Below are 17,635 nucleotides of genomic sequence, written 5' to 3' on the forward strand. Positions count from 1 at the left end.
AAACTCCCCCTTTTTAACTTTCTGATCAAAACTAAATTTTAGCTAAAGCTCCCCCTGAGATATTGCTTGAACTCCCCCTGAATTTGATAATACCAAAAATAATATAGAAAAAACAATTGAAAACAAATTCAGCAAGATAGTCCAACAAAACTTAAAAAAAAATAACCAAAGTGCAGTCCTAACCAAAAGTTCAGGGGAAAATAAAAAACAGAACAAAATCAAAATATTGTTCATGAAAACAATTAAAGTAGAATATCCAAAGTCTCCTCAGTATCAGCTGCTGCTCCTCCATCACTAGCACTGGATCTACTGCTTTCCTCTGCTCCTTGAGCTTCGCCCTCATTCTTTGCTCCCTCTTCATTGACTCCTTGCTCCCTGCCTCTTGTATCCAAAGGGTGAGAAGTCCCTGCTTCACCTTCATGACCTTTTTCTCCCCCTTTTTGATCAGAAAGAACCTTTTGGAGCATGTCCACCATGGACTGGTGATACGTAATCTGAGCTAGAGAGTGAGTAAGCTGTTGTAACAGAAGAGCTCTAGGAACAGACACAAGAATGCTAGGAGTGTTGTCAACATTAGGAGCAACACCTTCAGTACTTAGATTATTTTGACCTGATTCAGTTGAGAGAAAATTATCTCCATTCCAGGGAAGATCTTGAACATGAGGAGCCTTCAGAAAATTTTGAGAAACAGTGATCATGCCTAGAGGAGTGTGAAGATATTCTGAGTCATCTTGGCCCAAGTTTTGAGAGAGTAAAATGGAATAGATGAGAGAAGGATAAGGAAGATGAGTGGAAGGGGAAATTTTCTGGGCAAGATGACCAATAGTATTAAAGAAAAGTTTGCCAAAATCAACTGGTAATCCCATCCCCAATTTGTACATGAGTACTGCATGGGGTTTAGTTACTACAGAGACATTTTTGGATGGAATCCAATTCATCACTGTGAGTCTAAACAAGACAGAATAAAAAGCAGTGAGTTGAGAAACCTTGAATTTTCTGGGGTGTGCAGGCCAACTTCTTAAACGGTTTCCAGAAATAACTTTACAAACCTCATTAAAATCACCATAATTATCCTCATCAATCACAGTAGGAGTTTGTAAATGAGAGTTGATAATTTTGGGAGAAAAGGAGAAGATGGAATTTCTCACAAAAACTTTGCCAAAGTTTGGAGAGTTCTTCTTTTAAAAAGAGGTTTGCAAATTGGCATAAAATTCCTTCACAACAGTGGGATCATAGGAGCAGGCAATCTCAACTAGGCTAAGAATTTTTCTTTGATGAAGAAAAGCAGTGATCCTATGCCTATCAAACTCTTCCTTGGAAATTTTCTTTTCCTCAATGAATTGACAATTCATGACTTGAGGACTCAAAATGGAATCAGATTCAAAATAAAAATTAGGACTGAAGGCATTGTTTACCTCAAAAGGGGTTGACAAATTCTTCCCATCCAAGTCTGGTTCTTCTTCTTCTGAATCTTCAAGCTCATCTGGAATGTATGCTGGTTCAGGTGATGCAACAGGTGGGGCAACATCTTCTTCCTGCTGAGAAGAATCTTCAGATGAGTCACTGTCTGACTCTGAGGAGGGCCAATTCTTGCGAAAGGAAGCCAAAGGAATCTCCCAGCTGTCATCACTGTTCTCTGGTTCTTCAACCTGAGGAGGGGAAGCATCCACATGAACTACTGCTTCTGCCTGAGTTTCCAGAGGGTCTGCATGTTGTGCAGATGGTGTTTCTTCAGTAGTGGTAAAATCCTGAGCATCAACAGTGGGAATGTCAACATGCTCTGCAGAGGACATCCCAGAAAAATCAGGCATTTCTTCATCCTGATAAGGAGCAGCATCCTCAGCAGCACTTCTCTGAGGCACAGTTTCTGAGACTGTGGGTGCAGCAGCATCTTCAGGAACATGGGCAGCAACACCTTCAGAAACAGGATGTTGAGAGGCTGCTGCTGCCATGCTAGGCTGAGATGTCTCCCCCTGAGTTGATGCTGAGGGAGGTGAGTTGTTGGATGATGACTCAGAGGAGCTGGAGGATAGAGCTTGGGCCTCTGGTACTGCAAAGCTAGGATCTTCTTCTTCATCATCAGTTTCTTCATCCACCAAATGAAGGCCTCTTGGTGGATTTGGCCTAACTGGAGTACGGCCACCTCTGCCTCCTCTTCTTCCACCTCTGCCTCCTCTTCTGGGAGAGTTTGCTCCACACCGGCGTTGTGACCCAGCAGTATTCAGATCTGGGAAGGGGTTCATGCGCTTGGACCGGCGAGTTGGAAATCTTCCGGCAGTGGAACAGGGACCCACGAACTCGAAATTGTCTAGGTCGATCGGATTCAGCTCATCTCCGGGCTCAATGTAGCTGATTAGAACAGCATCAAGGTTGACAGGATGAACGATGATTGCCAGATTTGGGTCTGCTGGTTCAGGTGCTGCAACATTGTTGTGGGCATCACCAACGGCGGCTGGAAGAGGATTTCTAGGAGAAGATGCCATGATACAGTAGATAAAAAGAGATTGCTTCTTTGTGCTTTTGATTTTTGAGTGTGAATTTTGAAAGGAAGAAGCACGAAATTTATAAGCCCTAATTTTTTGCAGAAAAATTGAAGTGGAGAAGGTGAAGAAGTGGTGTGCGTTTTTCTTGGAGAGAGTGTGATTAAGGAGAATAAAAGTTTATTTGGCAGTTTAAAACAAAACGTGACACATGGCATAATAAGGAGTGGACTTAGTGGAAAATCAAGGACTAACCCATGTACCCATGACCCATATAAATAGGGATAATTCAAAAAAAAAAAACCGCAGCACTCATGAAATATTCATACAAATAAAAAACATATTTATTGTTGATTAATAGTGAGAGAAAAATTGGCTAATCAGGCATAGATTTTATTTTATATATATATATATATATATATATATATATATATATATATATATATTTTTTATTTTTTTTTTTTTTTTTTTAAACTCTTACTTTCAAGTCAAACAATTCACATGGAACATGATCAAGTGTTCAGTTTGAAGGTTCCTCAGTTACTAAGATATGACTATCAAAATAGAGGAGTTTGACTTATGTGAGTGTAATTATTTCCTAAATGTTTACATGAAGCATGATCACGTTTCAAGGTGAAAGACTTCCAGTTACTTATTTAGAAAATAATCCATCATAGTGAAGTCATTATTTAAAGAAGCTAAGCTTCAGTAAATTATGTTGCAGCTTAAGATGTTTAATGAGATGTTGCAACATATTTCAGGACATGTTTATTGAGTACACATCCCGAGAGATTTTCTGAGTTTAGAAAACCTCTCATAATCTAATGCCTTTGTAAAGATGTCAGCCAGCTGATCTTCTGTAGGAATGTACTTTAAGCACACTATATTTTTCTCAACTATATCACGAATAAAATGATGTTTAATATCTATGTGTTTAGTTCGTGAGTGTTGAACAGGATTTTTTGAAATGTCAATAGCACTTGAATTATCACAATATATGGTCAGGGTATCACTGGTCAACCCATAATCTCCCAACATTTGTTTCATCCAAATTAGTTGACCACAACATCCTCCAGCAGCTACATATTTTGATTCAGCTGTTGAGAGAGATACACAATTTTGCTTTCTACTAAACCAAGAAACCAGATTATTCCCCAAAAAGAAACATGCACCTGAGGTGCTTTTTCTGTCACAAATATCCCCAGCCCAATCAGAATCACTAAAACCTATCAAATTTGTATTAGTGTCTTTGAAAAACTGAATCCCTAAGTCTACTGTACCTGCAACATACCTAATAATCCTCTTCACAGCTTTAAGATGAGTGACTTTGGGATTAGCTTGATACTTGGCACACACACAAACACTAAACATAATGTCAGGCCTGCTTGCTGTTAGATACAGAAGGCTTCCAATCATGCCTCTGTAGAGAGTGCTGTCAACATCTTCTGCAACATCATCCTTGGACAGTTTTTGGCTGGAACCCATTGGAATTTTCATGTGCTTGGCTGACTCCAACTCAAACATTTTGACCAGATTGAGAGCATATTTCTTTTGATTTACAAAAATTCCTTCACCTATCTGTTTGATTTGGAGTCCTATGAAGTAATTCAACTCCCCTACCATGCTCATTTCAAAAGTGTGAGACATAGAATCTACAAAAGACTGTAAAAGGTTAGCACAAGTAGAGCCAAAAACAATATCATCAACATATATCTGAACAATAATGATATGATTATTAGTTCTTCTAACAAATAGGGTTCTGTCTGCCTCTCCTCTGTTCAACTGTATTTCAAGTAAGAAGTCAGTGAGTCTTTGATACCAAGCTCTATGAGCTTGTTTAAGACCATACAGTGCCTTCTTAAGCTTGAATACATGATTAGGCTTGGCAGAATCTTCAAAACCCTTGGGCTGTTCTACATATGCTTCCTCATTTAAAACCCCATTCAGAAATGCACTTTTGATATCCATCTGATACAGTTTGATTTTAAGAAAGCAGGCTATATCAAGAAGTAACCTAATAGATTCAATTCTAGCTACTGGAGCAAAAGTTTCATCAAAGTCTATACCCTCAATTTGAGTATAACCTTGTGCTACTAACCTAGCCTTATTTCTAACCACTGTACCTTTTTCATCAGTTTTGTTTTTGAAAATCCACTTGGTACCTATTACATTTACATGGCTTGGTCTGGGAACTAAGTACCAAACATCATTTCTGATGAACTGATTTAACTCTTCACGCATTGCATTGATCCAGAATTCATCCTTCAGAGCTTCTGCAATATTCCTTGGTTCCACTGAAGACACAAAACAAGTAGTTCCAGTTAGTGCACATTCAGAAGATAAATTTGCAAATCTTACCATATCTCTGTAATTCACTCTCTCTTTTCTTCTGGTTCTTATTCCATCAAAGATATCTCCCACTACTTGAGTAGATGGGTGATTTTTCTGGATTCTACTTGATGGTTCCTTTCTGCAGACATCAAAGGTTGGATGCAATTTAGTCTCTATATTCTCTGTGGGATGTACTAAGTCAGATGTGGTGACACTTGTCTCAACACCTTCTTCTCTTGAAACTGGACTGTCTGTATCTGGGCCATCTGTGGCAGAAGTGTCTTCTTCGGTTGTTTCTCTTTCAACAATTAAGTCATCAACTTCATCTTCAGCTGTTTTACTGCGGAGATCAGCAAAGTCATCAAATACCACATTTACAGATTCAATAATGGTTCGAGTTCTTAGATTATATACTCTATAAGCATGATTGTTATTAGAGTATCCCATAAACAAACTCAAATCACTTTTTGAATCAAATTTAGCTAGATGATCTCTATCATTTAGAACATAGCAGACACATCCAAACACATGCATGTATTCTAGATTAGGCTTCTTACCATAAAGAATTTCATATGAAGTCATCATAGATCCTAATCTTAGATACACAAGATTTGAGATGTGACATGCTGTGTTGGCAGCCTCAGCCCAAAACCTTTTAGACAGATTTTTTGCACTCATCATCACCCTAGCCATTTCCTGGATGGTTCTGTTTTTTCTTTCAGCAATGCCATTTTGCTGAGGAGTTTTTGGAGCAGAAAATTCATGCTTTATACCCTTTTTATTACAAAAAGCAAGAAATAGAGCATTCTCAAATTCTCTTCCATGATCAGATCTTATTCTACGAACAGAAACTTGAAATTGAGTTCTAACAAACCTGTATAGATTTTTGAAAACTTCAAAAGTGTCTGATTTTTCTCTTAAAAAATACACCCAAGTATACCTTGAAAAATCATCAACACATACAAAGACATATTTTTTACCACCTAGACTTTCTACCTCTATAGGACCCATAAGATCCATATGTACAAGTTCAAAACAAATAGTGGTACCAACGTGTTGCAACACTTTGTGTGGTACTTTGGTTTGCTTTCCCTTCTGGCACATTCCACATATAGGAATATCCTTGATCTTGAGATCTGGTACTCCTCTTATGGCATTGTACTTGTTGAGCAGCTTCAGATTTTTTAAGTTTGTGTGTCCTAGTTTCTGGTGCCACAGCTCTACTTCACTTAATCTTGAGCTCTTGCATGAGATGGTGTCACCTGTTTGATAGCAATTATCCATTGATCTGGAACCTGTCAGTACACAATGGTTTTGATTATCAAATACAGAACAACAGTATTTATCAAATTCTACACGTAGATCATCATCACACAATTGACTGATACTGATGAGGTTTGACCCCAATCCTTCAACATGTAGGACATTTGAAAGTTTTGGAAGTCCCTCAATACTGAGTGTTCCACGTCCAACCACTTTGCCTTTAGCCCCTCCTCCATAGGTTACACGTCCTCCATTAAGTGTGTGGTAGTTTGATAGACATTCCTTTGTTCCAGTCATGTGCCTAGAGCATCCACTATCAAAGTACCATGAACCTGAAATGTTAGCATTTAAAGAGGTGTATACTGCCTTGCACAAAACTTTACCTTTGGGAGTCCATATTTTACACTCCTTTTTGGTAAATTCTACCTTTTTTCTTTGAGGTGTTCCTTGGAGTGATGTGGCTTATTTTATACAAAATTTTGTCACTACTGAGTTTTTCACAAAATGGACGAATGTGTCCTGGTGAGAAACAATAATGACAAACATAACCTCTTATTCTGGAATCTGGAGTGGTGACTGTGGAATTCCTGCATTCCTTTCTGTTTGCACCCTTTTCTTTTACAAAGACAATTTCTTTCTTCTTTACTGGCTTCATTTGTTTTTTGAACCCTAGCCCTTCATTTTTGTAGTGCTTTTCCATTGACACAATCTCTTCGAGTTTAGTTGTGCCAGTATTCATCCTCTTGATTGCTAGAGTTGCCTTTTTGAGTTCATCTTTCACCTTTGCCAGTTCAAGATCCTTCTTGGTGATTCCAACCTCCAAATGTGTGATTGTTTCTTTAAGGGAGGAGTTTTCCTTGTTGGCTGCATCTAGAGCTTGAGTCTTCTTCTCCAGGTCAAGAACCAATTTCTTACACATTTCTTCCTCATCACTAACTGCTTCAATACTGGATTCTGCTGCATTCAAAGAAATAGAGTTTAAACATGTATAATGATCAGTATTTAACTCAGAAATTTCAGTTACTGAAAGTGTTTCAGAAAGTGTTGCAGCATCTAGAGAAACTCCTTGTGATTCTGTTTCAGAAGCACTTCCAGTGATATATCTGACAGAAAGAGCTTGTTTAGTGGATTGCTGTTCCTCTGTCTGTTCTGGATGCTCTTCCTCCTCATCACTGACAGCACAAATCAAACTCATTCCTCTTCTTCTCAAGGTATTTGCACATTCATTTGCATAATGTCCAAATCCTGAACAGGCCCTGCATTTAATATGATCCAAGTTAGGTGGTTCAGAATTTGAACGAATAAATGAAGAATTTTTTAAAGTGTTTTGAGAAGATGTTTGAGGAAATGTTCTCTGTGGAATAGATCTGTTCCGGGGCTGAGTTTGTCGATTTTGTGGAGAGCCATCTGGAAATAACTGTCTGGGCTTGATTCCACTTCGCCTGTATGCCCTATTGAATTTCTGAATTTGGAATGCAACATTGTTGAGACATTCCTCTGCATCATCATCATATTCCGGGGCAACATCTTCCTTTTCTAATTCTGCCTGGAGTGCATTTGAAATAGCCTTTCCTTTCTCCTTTCTTTGATCTTCAAAGTTCATCTCTCTAGACTTTAGACTACCAATTAATTTGTTCAGCCGTAGAGATGATGTATCTTTGGCCTCTTCAATAGCAGTAACTGTCATGCTGAACCTTTCTGGAAGAGTTCTCAATACCTTATTCACCAGTGTCTCGTTGCTCAAAGGACCACCTAAGGATTGAAATTCATTAGCTAAATCAATCAATTTCTCATTGTACTGAGAAATTGTTTCAGTTTCTTCCATTCTCAGTCTCTTAAATTTGGAAGAGAGTAATCTGAGCTTAGTTCTTCTGACACTGTCTGATCCCTCACAATGTAGCTGAAGAACTTCCCAAGCATCCTTCGCAGAAGTGCACACTGAGATCAATTTAAACATTGTTAAATCTACTGAATTAAAAATTGCATTCAACGCCTTTGAGTTTTGATTAGCATTTGATAGATCTTCTGGTGTCCACCGTAATTCTGGTGTTGGAAACACATCCCCATCCGCATCTGTGACAGTTGGTGGCTTCCATCCAGTGAGAATAGATCTCCAGGCTCTCTCATCAATGGCTTTGATGTATGCCCTCATCTTGACTTTCCAGTAAGTGTAGTTTGTGCCGTCGAGTACAGGAGGTCGCATAGAAGCAGTCATCTGAGTATCCATCACGAATTCGTTTTTCTAAAAGAAATAGGAACAAACACTTAGTATACGTCAAGTGTTGGCTCTTGATGCTAATTGAAAAAATTTATGGTCCCGAATTCGTTTAATACAGAGGTGTTATCTTAAGTGTTATGACACTTGAACAAACATGCAGCGGAAATATAAAGATAAAAGAACAATACTCAGAGTTAAAAATGTTCACAAGTAAAGACTTGTGAACTTGCCCTTTACAGGACGGAAAAAATATATTAAAATCAGTATTCCAAGAATACAAACAGAAGAAGTGCGAAAACTTCTTCCTTATGAATGAATCATTCTCATGATCATTCTTACAATCAAATCTAGATACTAAAAGAAAAGTATTAAAAATTCTAGATTTCAAATAATGTACTCATAAAGAGTACGTACAAACAGATCCTAGAAACACACTAAAATTCTCGAGATTAAAACTTCAGCACTCTTTTTGTTTCTTCGAAATCTGTGCAATTCTTGAGTCTTGAGTTTGGTATTTATAGACTTGCCAAGCTTCCACTCCTCAGCCCATGATCTGCAAGAAAACCAACCACAAGAGCACTCAAGAAAGTGGGTTAGTGGGTTAGTTTGGAAGTTAAAATAAATTCTACAATTTAATCCACTAAGCACTACTTAACCCACTAACTAAAATTTAGTTTAGATAATAAGAAGGTTAAAAACACAATGTGGAAATACTCCACGTGTTTCAACCACAATAATATTACAATAATAGACAATAGTATTATCACGTTACTCCGTGAATAACTCAAACAAACAAAAAAACTCAAACTAAATAATAATATTGATGTAGTTGACAAAAATATTAATATAACAGCAGTAATATTACCGTCAACCACAATAATATTAGTGTGTTTACAGTAATATTACAATAATAGACAGTAATATTATTACCTTACTCCGTGAATAACTCAAACAAAACAAAAAACTCAAAAAATAATAATATTGGTGTGGTTGATAGTAATATTATTGTGTTTACAGTTATTTTACTGTCAACGACAGTAATATAATTACGTTGACTTGTCAACAAATCAAACAAAATAAGAAAAAAATAACAAAAAAATAATAATAATAATAATATTACGTTAATTTAATGTCAACGGCAGAACAATTACATAAATGTATTGTCAACGGCAGTACAATTACGTTAGTTTACTGTCAGTGACAGCACAATTACGGTCAACGTGTAGCGGCGGACGTAAAAAAAGTAATTAAAAGAAGAAAAAAAAGTCAACGCCAGAGACCGGCGAAAAATCCGGAAGAAAAAAAAAATCGAAAAGTCAACGCCGGAATCCGGCGGCAAAAAAAAATTAAAAATAAGTTTTTGAAAGAAAAATCAAAATCGGATTTTTTTGGACAAAATCGATTAAATTGGGGTTACAATTAAGAATTGGGTATAAAGGGTTGGAGGTAATATTGTCATATACATGAATGTTTCTTTACTTATAATAAATATTAAAATGATGGGCTTATTGGTGAAAGAGATATAACCCCTAAACCTAAAATAATAAAGATGCTTGGTTAGGGACATATGTACAAACACCCCATATATATATATATATATATATATTAGTGTTAAATACAAAAACACCCATGTACTATGAACCATGTATCATATACCTCCATGTACTAATAAATACAAAAACCCATCTGCTGTTATATTTTTTCCAAAACATCTGACGAAAATACCCCTACTAAGCATATAAATATAAGGGTTCGCTTGAGTTATTTTTCACTATATTTTTTAACATTTCCGGTCAATTTTACTTGGGAAATTTTGATATTTCTTTTTTCTTCAAAACATTTAACTACTTCGATTTTTTTTTTTTTTGAATAAAACCTTTTATTTTTGTCATCTTGAATTTCTTCATTTTTTCTTAAATGTTTTCCGGTAGTTCAAATTCTCAACAATAATTGGATTGTAAAGATGTTTGTAATCTTAGGATGTTTGAACTACCGGAAGACATTTAAGAAAACAAAATGAAGAAACTAAAAATGATAAAAATATAAGGTTTTATTCATAAAATAAAAAAAAATAAGCAATTAGAGGAGAAAAAAAATATAGATACCAAAATTTCCCACATAAAATTGAGTTATATTTTGGAAAAAATGTAATATGAGGCGAATTTTTGTATTTATGTGTAGTACAGAGGTAGATAATACAAAGTTCTTATATTATTGTAGATTATTGTATTTCTTCAATATATATATATATATATATATATATATATATATATATATATATATATATATATATATATATATATATATATATATATATATATGCAGTATAATTACGAACCAGGGACTGGGAAAAAAATTCAAATTGACAGTGGCAATTTGTAGATATCTGAAAGGGGAAGATTCTCCTGGTAGATCCCCAAGAAATCATAATCAAGTTGGTCTTTTTTTTTCTTTTCTTTTTTAAACATAATCATGTTGAGTTGGGATTTAATTTTATATGCCTTTTCTTTTTATTATCATTATTATTTTATTTTATTTTTATTTTTTCATTATACTGATATTGTTGTAGAATTCTGGGTATAGGAGACTGCATCTTTTATTCATTTCGTGGTACTTTCTATGACAATATGAAACAGATTTTATCAGGTTTTCTTTAGAAAAAAAAAAAGATTAAAATTACATAATTATGGGAGAGTAAAGATTTATGAAATTTAATACAGCATTTGTTATCTGTTAATTCAATTAATTTCGGTTAATTTAATGCTCGATATTGTATGTACATCTCCCCACTATGTCCTGCTTAATTTATTTTCCCTTTTTCTTTTGCCACTCCAGGCCTAGAACACGAATACAATTTATTTTATGCTTTTCTTTTCTCTCCTCTTTAATCCTCCTTACGTGCCCTCTCTTCTTTTCCAGAGAATTTCGACAAGAACTCCAAATTAAAATGCTGTGCTTTTACCTTAGAAAAGTTTCAGTCCTTTTAAAATTACCATCTCATTTTTTACCGTTTGCAAGGCTATTCGGATTTCAAACAATAACAAATTTCCCCCTATATCCGCTGCCGCCAACGCGTTTGGGCTCCGCGCAGCTGCTTCTTCCGGCCTCGCAGGCGTTGTTTATCTCTTTGGTGCCCCTTTTCTGCTCTCGGAAAAGGTCGGGCTCCCACGTATTTTTACGGGTTCATTGTTAAATCCAAAAATTTCACTCCTTTCATGTATGTACTACCTGAGAAGTGCCTCTATAAAGGGCGTCAAGTTACATAATTAATATATGCTGTCAAAATAGATAATCTGAAACTTGTGTGTGCATCTCTATGGTAGCTATTGGGATTGCGTGATTTTATTTTTCGCTTTCAGAAATCCACTCTTATTTGATGATAAACATTTTCATCAAGTTTTTCTCTGCGAGAATTTATAGAAAAACGTCATAATATTGTTATTATTTCTCTACGATTTGATTGTATTCTTTGTTTGTGAATTTGCCAAATTATATATTAGAGTACCGATGTTGCTGTAGAGAATGAAGGTCTAAGAAAGTTTTCATTGTCCTCTTATTTTTGCACCATGCTTTCTGCCAATCTATTCTTATTTTTCAATTGTTATATTGTTCACAGTTGGGAATGGCAAGTGTTATTATTATGATTAGGTTGTGGAGTTTTACGCAGGCAAGGGATATGTGTATGTATGTCAACTGATTTTGAGGTTGGAGGGGCTCTGCATCCGTTTCCATCATTTTCAATACCATGTCTGCTAACCTTTTTGTTTTCCTTCCTCTTTTTGTTTATTTATTTACGATATTACTATGGACCTTAGCCTTAGCCTTACCATATATATATATATCAGTCACGTAGGTGTACCATTTAGACAACGATTTTTTTTGTTAAAAAATATTTTTCCAGATGACCAAAAAAGTTGCCTTAGTAAAGCAATTTATATGAAAGTAGAATCTCTAAATTTGTCTCTGATTTGTGGGTATGATTTTAGGTTGCAGTCATTCACTTATTGTAAGTTATATCAATATGCGTCACTGCATTGCGCGGTCTTCTTGGTGTTCATGTTCTATATTATGTCCTGTCCTCACAGATGTTCCTGATTCCGTACGTACAAATGGCGAGCTCGTTATGCCTCCAAAAAACGTGCTCGCCCCTTTGTTTCTTTCTCCTCTTGCTTCTTCTTCGTCTGCTTTTGGCAATGGTGCGTTGTATTTTTCTCATGTTCCCTGCAACCATCAGGTATGTTCTTCGTCTGCTTTACCTTTTTTTGTTTCTTCATCTGGTGTGTGTGTATATATATATATATATATATATATATATATATATATATATATATATATATATATATATATATATATGAGCTAATTGCAAATACCACTCCTGTGAAATCTTTTATTGTCAAATACCCCCTTGTCAAAAAATAATTCACCCATACCCTCTGTGTAACAAAAGTCAAGGCATCGAGACCCCCGGAACAAATCGTGTCCCTCACGCGCTGCTAGTGTGATTTTTTCTCCCTTTTTGCGTATGAAATGTCGGAAACACCCCCAAGCCTCTTTTTTCTTTTTTTTTTTTTTCTTTTTTTTCTTTTTTTTTTCCCTTCTTTTTTCTTTCCTCTCCTTCCTTCTTCATCTTCTTCAAACCCAGCCCCGTCAAACCTGTAGAATAATCTTCCTGTAGAAGCCATAGCCCGAAAAATCTGTAGAAACCACTGACATAAGTGCTTTCTAGACTCTGGAACTCCAAGGATGAACGTTGCTGCCGCACCGGTCTCACAACCCACCGCCGCGGTATGGCCGCGACCTCAATTGTGAGAAGATTGTCCAATCCTCTATATTTGGTAGATTTATAGGAAGAAATCGAAAGAAAATAATGTTAATATACCCTAATTTTAGGTCCAATTTTATCTTTTCATCAGGCGATTAAAATGAGTGAATTAAATGTATTTAAAATGTTGAAATTTTTTGCCTGGTGTTTGTGCGGTGGATCTGAAGAAAATATGGTGGTGGTGGTGGAGGTGATGGTGGTGGTGGTGGTGAGCCTGGTGGTGACGCATGAGGGTGGGGTAGTGCGTGGGGGTGGGATGCTGTGGGAACAAGATGAACAAAGACTTTTTCTCATTTTTTTAATATTTTTTAAAATTTATTATTATTATTATTATTATTATTATTATTATTATTATTATTATTATTATTATTATTATTATTATTATTATTATTATTATTATTATTATTATTATTATTTGAATTTTTTGTTTAAATTGAAAAACTATTAAAAAAATGTTGAAAAACTATTAAAGAAATGTTAAAACACTAATATGATTTACTAATTGCAATAAAGCCCAGGGGCATTCTTGTCTTTTTATGCTTGGTCAAAGATTAAAATGATAATAGGCAATGTTATAAGAACCGGACCGGACCGGCCGGTCGGACCGGTTCGACCGCGACCCGGCGACAAGGCGGTCCGGTTTGAGCTCCAAAACCGGAAAAATCAAAAACCGGGGTCAAATGACCGAAACCCGGTTCAACCGGGCGAAACCCGGAAACCGGCGAACCGGTTGATGACCCCGGTTTTTGTCAAAACAAGTAAATGGTGAACGGATCTCGCCCGTAAGAGGCTGTTACGTGGGCGGACCTGCGCGGTGGCGGCTGAATCCGGTGGTCGGAGGCCCGCCGTGGACGGATCTGAGCTGTGAAGACTGATAGGTGGGCAGATCTGGGCGGCCGTGGGCTGAATTCGGTGGTCGAATGCTGGAAATAGAGAAAGAAATGGGAAAATATAGAGAGAAAAAGAAAAAGAAAAGAAAATAAGGAAGAAGGATGTTTTGGATTCAAGGACAGAGAGGGAGAGGAGAGAGAGAGAGGGGGCTGCCAACGTGAAGGAGAAAGAAAAAGGAAGTGGGAAGAGAGAGAAAGTCAAAGATGAGAGATAAAAGAAATGTGAATAAAAAAATAAAATAAAATAAAATGAGATGAGGTATATGGTATTAATATGGAAAAATGTGGAAAAAGATATATAGAAATATAGTATTTTTGAAGTTTAAAATTAATAAAATAATTAAAAAAATTAAAAATAAAAAACCCGGGTCGAACCCGGTTGAACCGGTCCAACCGTGACCCGAATGCCTGTCCGGTTTTACGTCCGGTTCGGTTCTGATAACATTGATAATAGGTGCACACTATGTTACACAAGGGGGTATGAATGATTTTTTTTTTATACAGGGGCATTTGATAATTAGAGGTTTCATAGGGGTGGTATTTGCAATTAACCCATATATATATATATATATATATATATATATATATATATATATATATATATATATATATATATATATATATATATATATATATATATATACTGTTTGTGTAACTATAGGTCATAAGGTCATATATATGTGTGTGTGCATATAAATTATGCTAAACTTGTATTTTTCTACGGTGATGATTTTATGTATATAGTATGGAATAATTTGGATTTGAGGGGAAGGATCTCAAATGACTTTAAACCTAATCAGTATGTACACAAGCCATGCATATATATATTTAAACATCTATAAATTAATATACTAGGGACTAGGTAAATTCTATTAATTTAGCGAATTATTAACTTATCGAATTAATAGTTTAACATGTTTGTATCGAGCCGGGATCGAGAGAAACTATTATTTAAACGAGTTTATTAATTTATTGAGTATTAGATAATTTATCGAGTATGATCAATTAATTTATCGAGGTTTTACTGTATAGTGTAACTACTTCATCATCGGAACAACAACCCAATTAAGAAACCTGCTAATCTTGATTAATGAAATCTACTAGAGATTAGAGACCATACCGCATTAAACAAAAAAAAAAATACAAACATAAATACTATAACAAAATTTTCACATTAGATAGGAAAATAAAGTAGCAGTAGAGTCATGCAGTGTCATCATCATCATCCTCTTGTGGATACCATTCCAATAGTTCTTCTGAAAGTTGAGGAGCAGTTGGTGGGGGAATATGCCAAATTGCAAAATCAAATCTTTTAAGCCCGTAAGATTTTTTGCTCGAAAAATCACCCTTGAAAGTATGAAACTTTCGTGTTTTCAAAGAGTAGAAGACAAGATCATCACCATGGAATCTAGGGAAGTAGATTTTGTTTGCCATGTTTTCTGCATTCCCGCTAAACGCAAAACACGACGTATTGCTCACAAAAAATACCATATCCCCTAAATCTTCTACCGGTTCCCACAAAAAGCCCTCCGGCTTCTCCACGAGCCTGTACACTCTGACCTCTCTTTCGTCATGCGTACCAAATACGGCAAAAATTACGTCCTCGCCCTTTGGTTTGACCAAGAAGTGCTCTGTAATATGAAATCGAAGCCGACGTGTCTTGATGCATCTCGTGAAGATTTTCAAACTAGGGTTTGTGATATCAAAGGTAGGATTCGTGATATCAAAGGTAGCAATGTTCCCTTCCATACCCAGAAAGTATACGAGTCCACGATGCAGAACTGGGGGGGCAAGGGACTCACGAAATATATAACGTTTGGTTCTTTGCTCATAAGTCTTCCACTCGTCTTCTCCATGTTTAAGAGACCCTATTACCACATAATAAAGGCCACTGTGAATTCCGACAACGAAACAGTCTGCGGAAGTTGGCGGGTGGAAAAAGGTTATTGTTGAGTAGGATACACCGATTGGACTGGGAATTTCAATCGTGCGATTGTCGGAAGGATTGAAGAAGAAGAGATCTTCATAATCGTCGGACATTAGCCACCACCCGTGCTTGGAGCAATGTATCACTGCATTGTTGTCCAGTTCGGGGTAGTCCTTGTAGAAAAATTTTTGGTGTTGGTAGACTTTCCAAGTGTGCTTGCTCCTCTGGTTGATCATTAAACATGGTGCCTGGCGATAAGAAGATGCAACAATTGCGTTCCAAGATCGACATACCAGGCCAAAGCTTTGTTTGTCTTTCGTAATTAGATTCGGCGGTATCAAATCAAGAAGCTCTTCAAGCATATCACTCCAACCCATTGCTCCTTTTAATCAATCTATATATCACAAAAAATCATTCATTATCTGAATAAAACACTAATTACTAAAATAAAACAACTTAATTTCTTTTAGTTTTTATTTTTTTTTTTGAAATAATTGGAATAACTTAATTTTGATGAATAGTTAAATAACAAAAGCAATCACACCAACTAATTATTCAAAACAATCACAGTCGGAAGAAAAAATTGCAGAAAATTAGCCTCTAAACAAGTTAGAGGAAACAAACATATAAGAAAAATTAACTTAGAGAAAAATACATACCTCCAAGAAAGAATACCAGGGTAAAAATATTTAAGCCGATATTGAGATTTGTTCGTATAAATAATCAAATTCTTTCTTCTTCAATCTTAGATGGAATAAGGTGTTCTGATCGTGTATGGTGTTTTCTCTAATATATATATATATAAACAATCCACGTACTAACCTAATTAAAATATATTTTCACAGCAGATTAATAATTTATATATGGAATAAAATACAACAATTAAAAATCGTATATATAAAGAACTACACCCTTGGAAATCTTTTTTTTCTTATTTTCATGAATCATGACAATCTCAGAATTAGAGTTGCACTCTATATCTAATTCCTTGCTTTTTTTTAATTATTTTCCCTTTTTTATTAAAGATTGTCTAGGACCGTATTTCCATGATATATATATATATATATATATATATATATATATATATATATATATATATATATATATATATATATATATATATATATATATATATATATATATATATATATATATTATATGGCGACGATTATATGCAACCCCATTTTTTTATTACTTCAAAATCACATAAAGGAGTTTATTAGTTCAAGCCCGTAAATTAATCTAATTTTATTTCATCAAGACCAAAGATGACAAATATACCCTTATCACAAATAATACTCAAATACAAATAAATCCTATTTTTAATTTGTTCAAAACCAAAAATAAAAAAAAATCAAAAAACAAAAAAAAATATCACGACTGCCGCCGCCAGACCGCCGCGACGCCGACTGGCGTGTCCTTTTTACTAAACTTTTGTTTGTAAATTCGAAAACATTAATCGAGCATCGATGTCCTTTTTACTAATTTTTTTTTTTTTGTAAATTCGAAAACATTAATCGAACATCGATTCTTGATAAATATGTATGAATGAACATTAATCTATGCTTATTTCTTGTTGGGTTGCAATGATTTGGCCGATTTTGGAAAAAAAATTGAGATTGAAATTGGGTTTTTTTTTCGTTGGTTTCCCAAATCGGTTTACCCAGACCGATTTTGTACACGAAAATCGGCGTCATAATACCG

General features: G+C 35.4%; 2 protein-coding genes across 2 annotated transcripts; both read right to left on the reverse strand.

Annotated features, from left to right (window-relative positions):
• Window positions 1-242: 242 nt before the first annotated feature.
• Window positions 243-8,301, reverse strand: LOC105962633 (uncharacterized). Its single transcript, XM_088820250.1, has 5 exons — window positions 7,624-8,301; window positions 6,624-7,584; window positions 5,974-6,535; window positions 1,416-2,466; window positions 243-515 (listed from the first exon to the last, which is right to left on the reverse strand). The coding sequence occupies exons 1-5, from the start codon at window positions 8,299-8,301 to the stop codon at window positions 243-245; spliced, it is 3,525 nt and encodes a 1,174-aa protein (XP_088676376.1).
• Window positions 8,302-15,207: 6,906 nt separating this feature from the next.
• LOC105972680 (F-box/kelch-repeat protein At3g18720) lies at window positions 15,208-16,308 on the reverse strand. Its single transcript, XM_088820251.1, has one exon. It carries the CDS (start codon window positions 16,306-16,308, stop codon window positions 15,208-15,210), a length of 1,101 nt encoding a protein of 366 aa, XP_088676377.1.
• Window positions 16,309-17,635: the final 1,327 nt, after the last annotated feature.

The sequence above is a fragment of the Erythranthe guttata genome, chromosome 7, assembly GCF_056151865.1.
Source record: "Erythranthe guttata isolate IM_541 chromosome 7, IM_541, whole genome shotgun sequence".
NCBI classification, from domain to species: Eukaryota; Viridiplantae; Streptophyta; class Magnoliopsida; order Lamiales; family Phrymaceae; genus Erythranthe; species Erythranthe guttata.

Excerpts from the sequence above, each read along its gene's own strand:
- LOC105962633 (XM_088820250.1), bottom strand. The coding sequence starts at position 8,301 with ATGGATACTCAGATGACTGCTTCTATGCGACCTCCTGTACTCGACGGC. Across the intron at positions 7,585-7,623 it reads AGGCTATTTCAAATGCACTC|GATGATGATGCAGAGGAATG; the intron begins CAGGCAGAATTA and ends GCCCCGGAATAT. Across the intron at positions 516-1,415 it reads ATTTGTCAACCCCTTTTGAG|CTTACTCACTCTCTAGCTCA; the intron begins GTAAACAATGCC and ends CTGTTACAACAG.
- LOC105972680 (XM_088820251.1), bottom strand. The coding sequence starts at position 16,308 with ATGGGTTGGAGTGATATGCTTGAAGAGCTTCTTGATTTGATACCGCCG.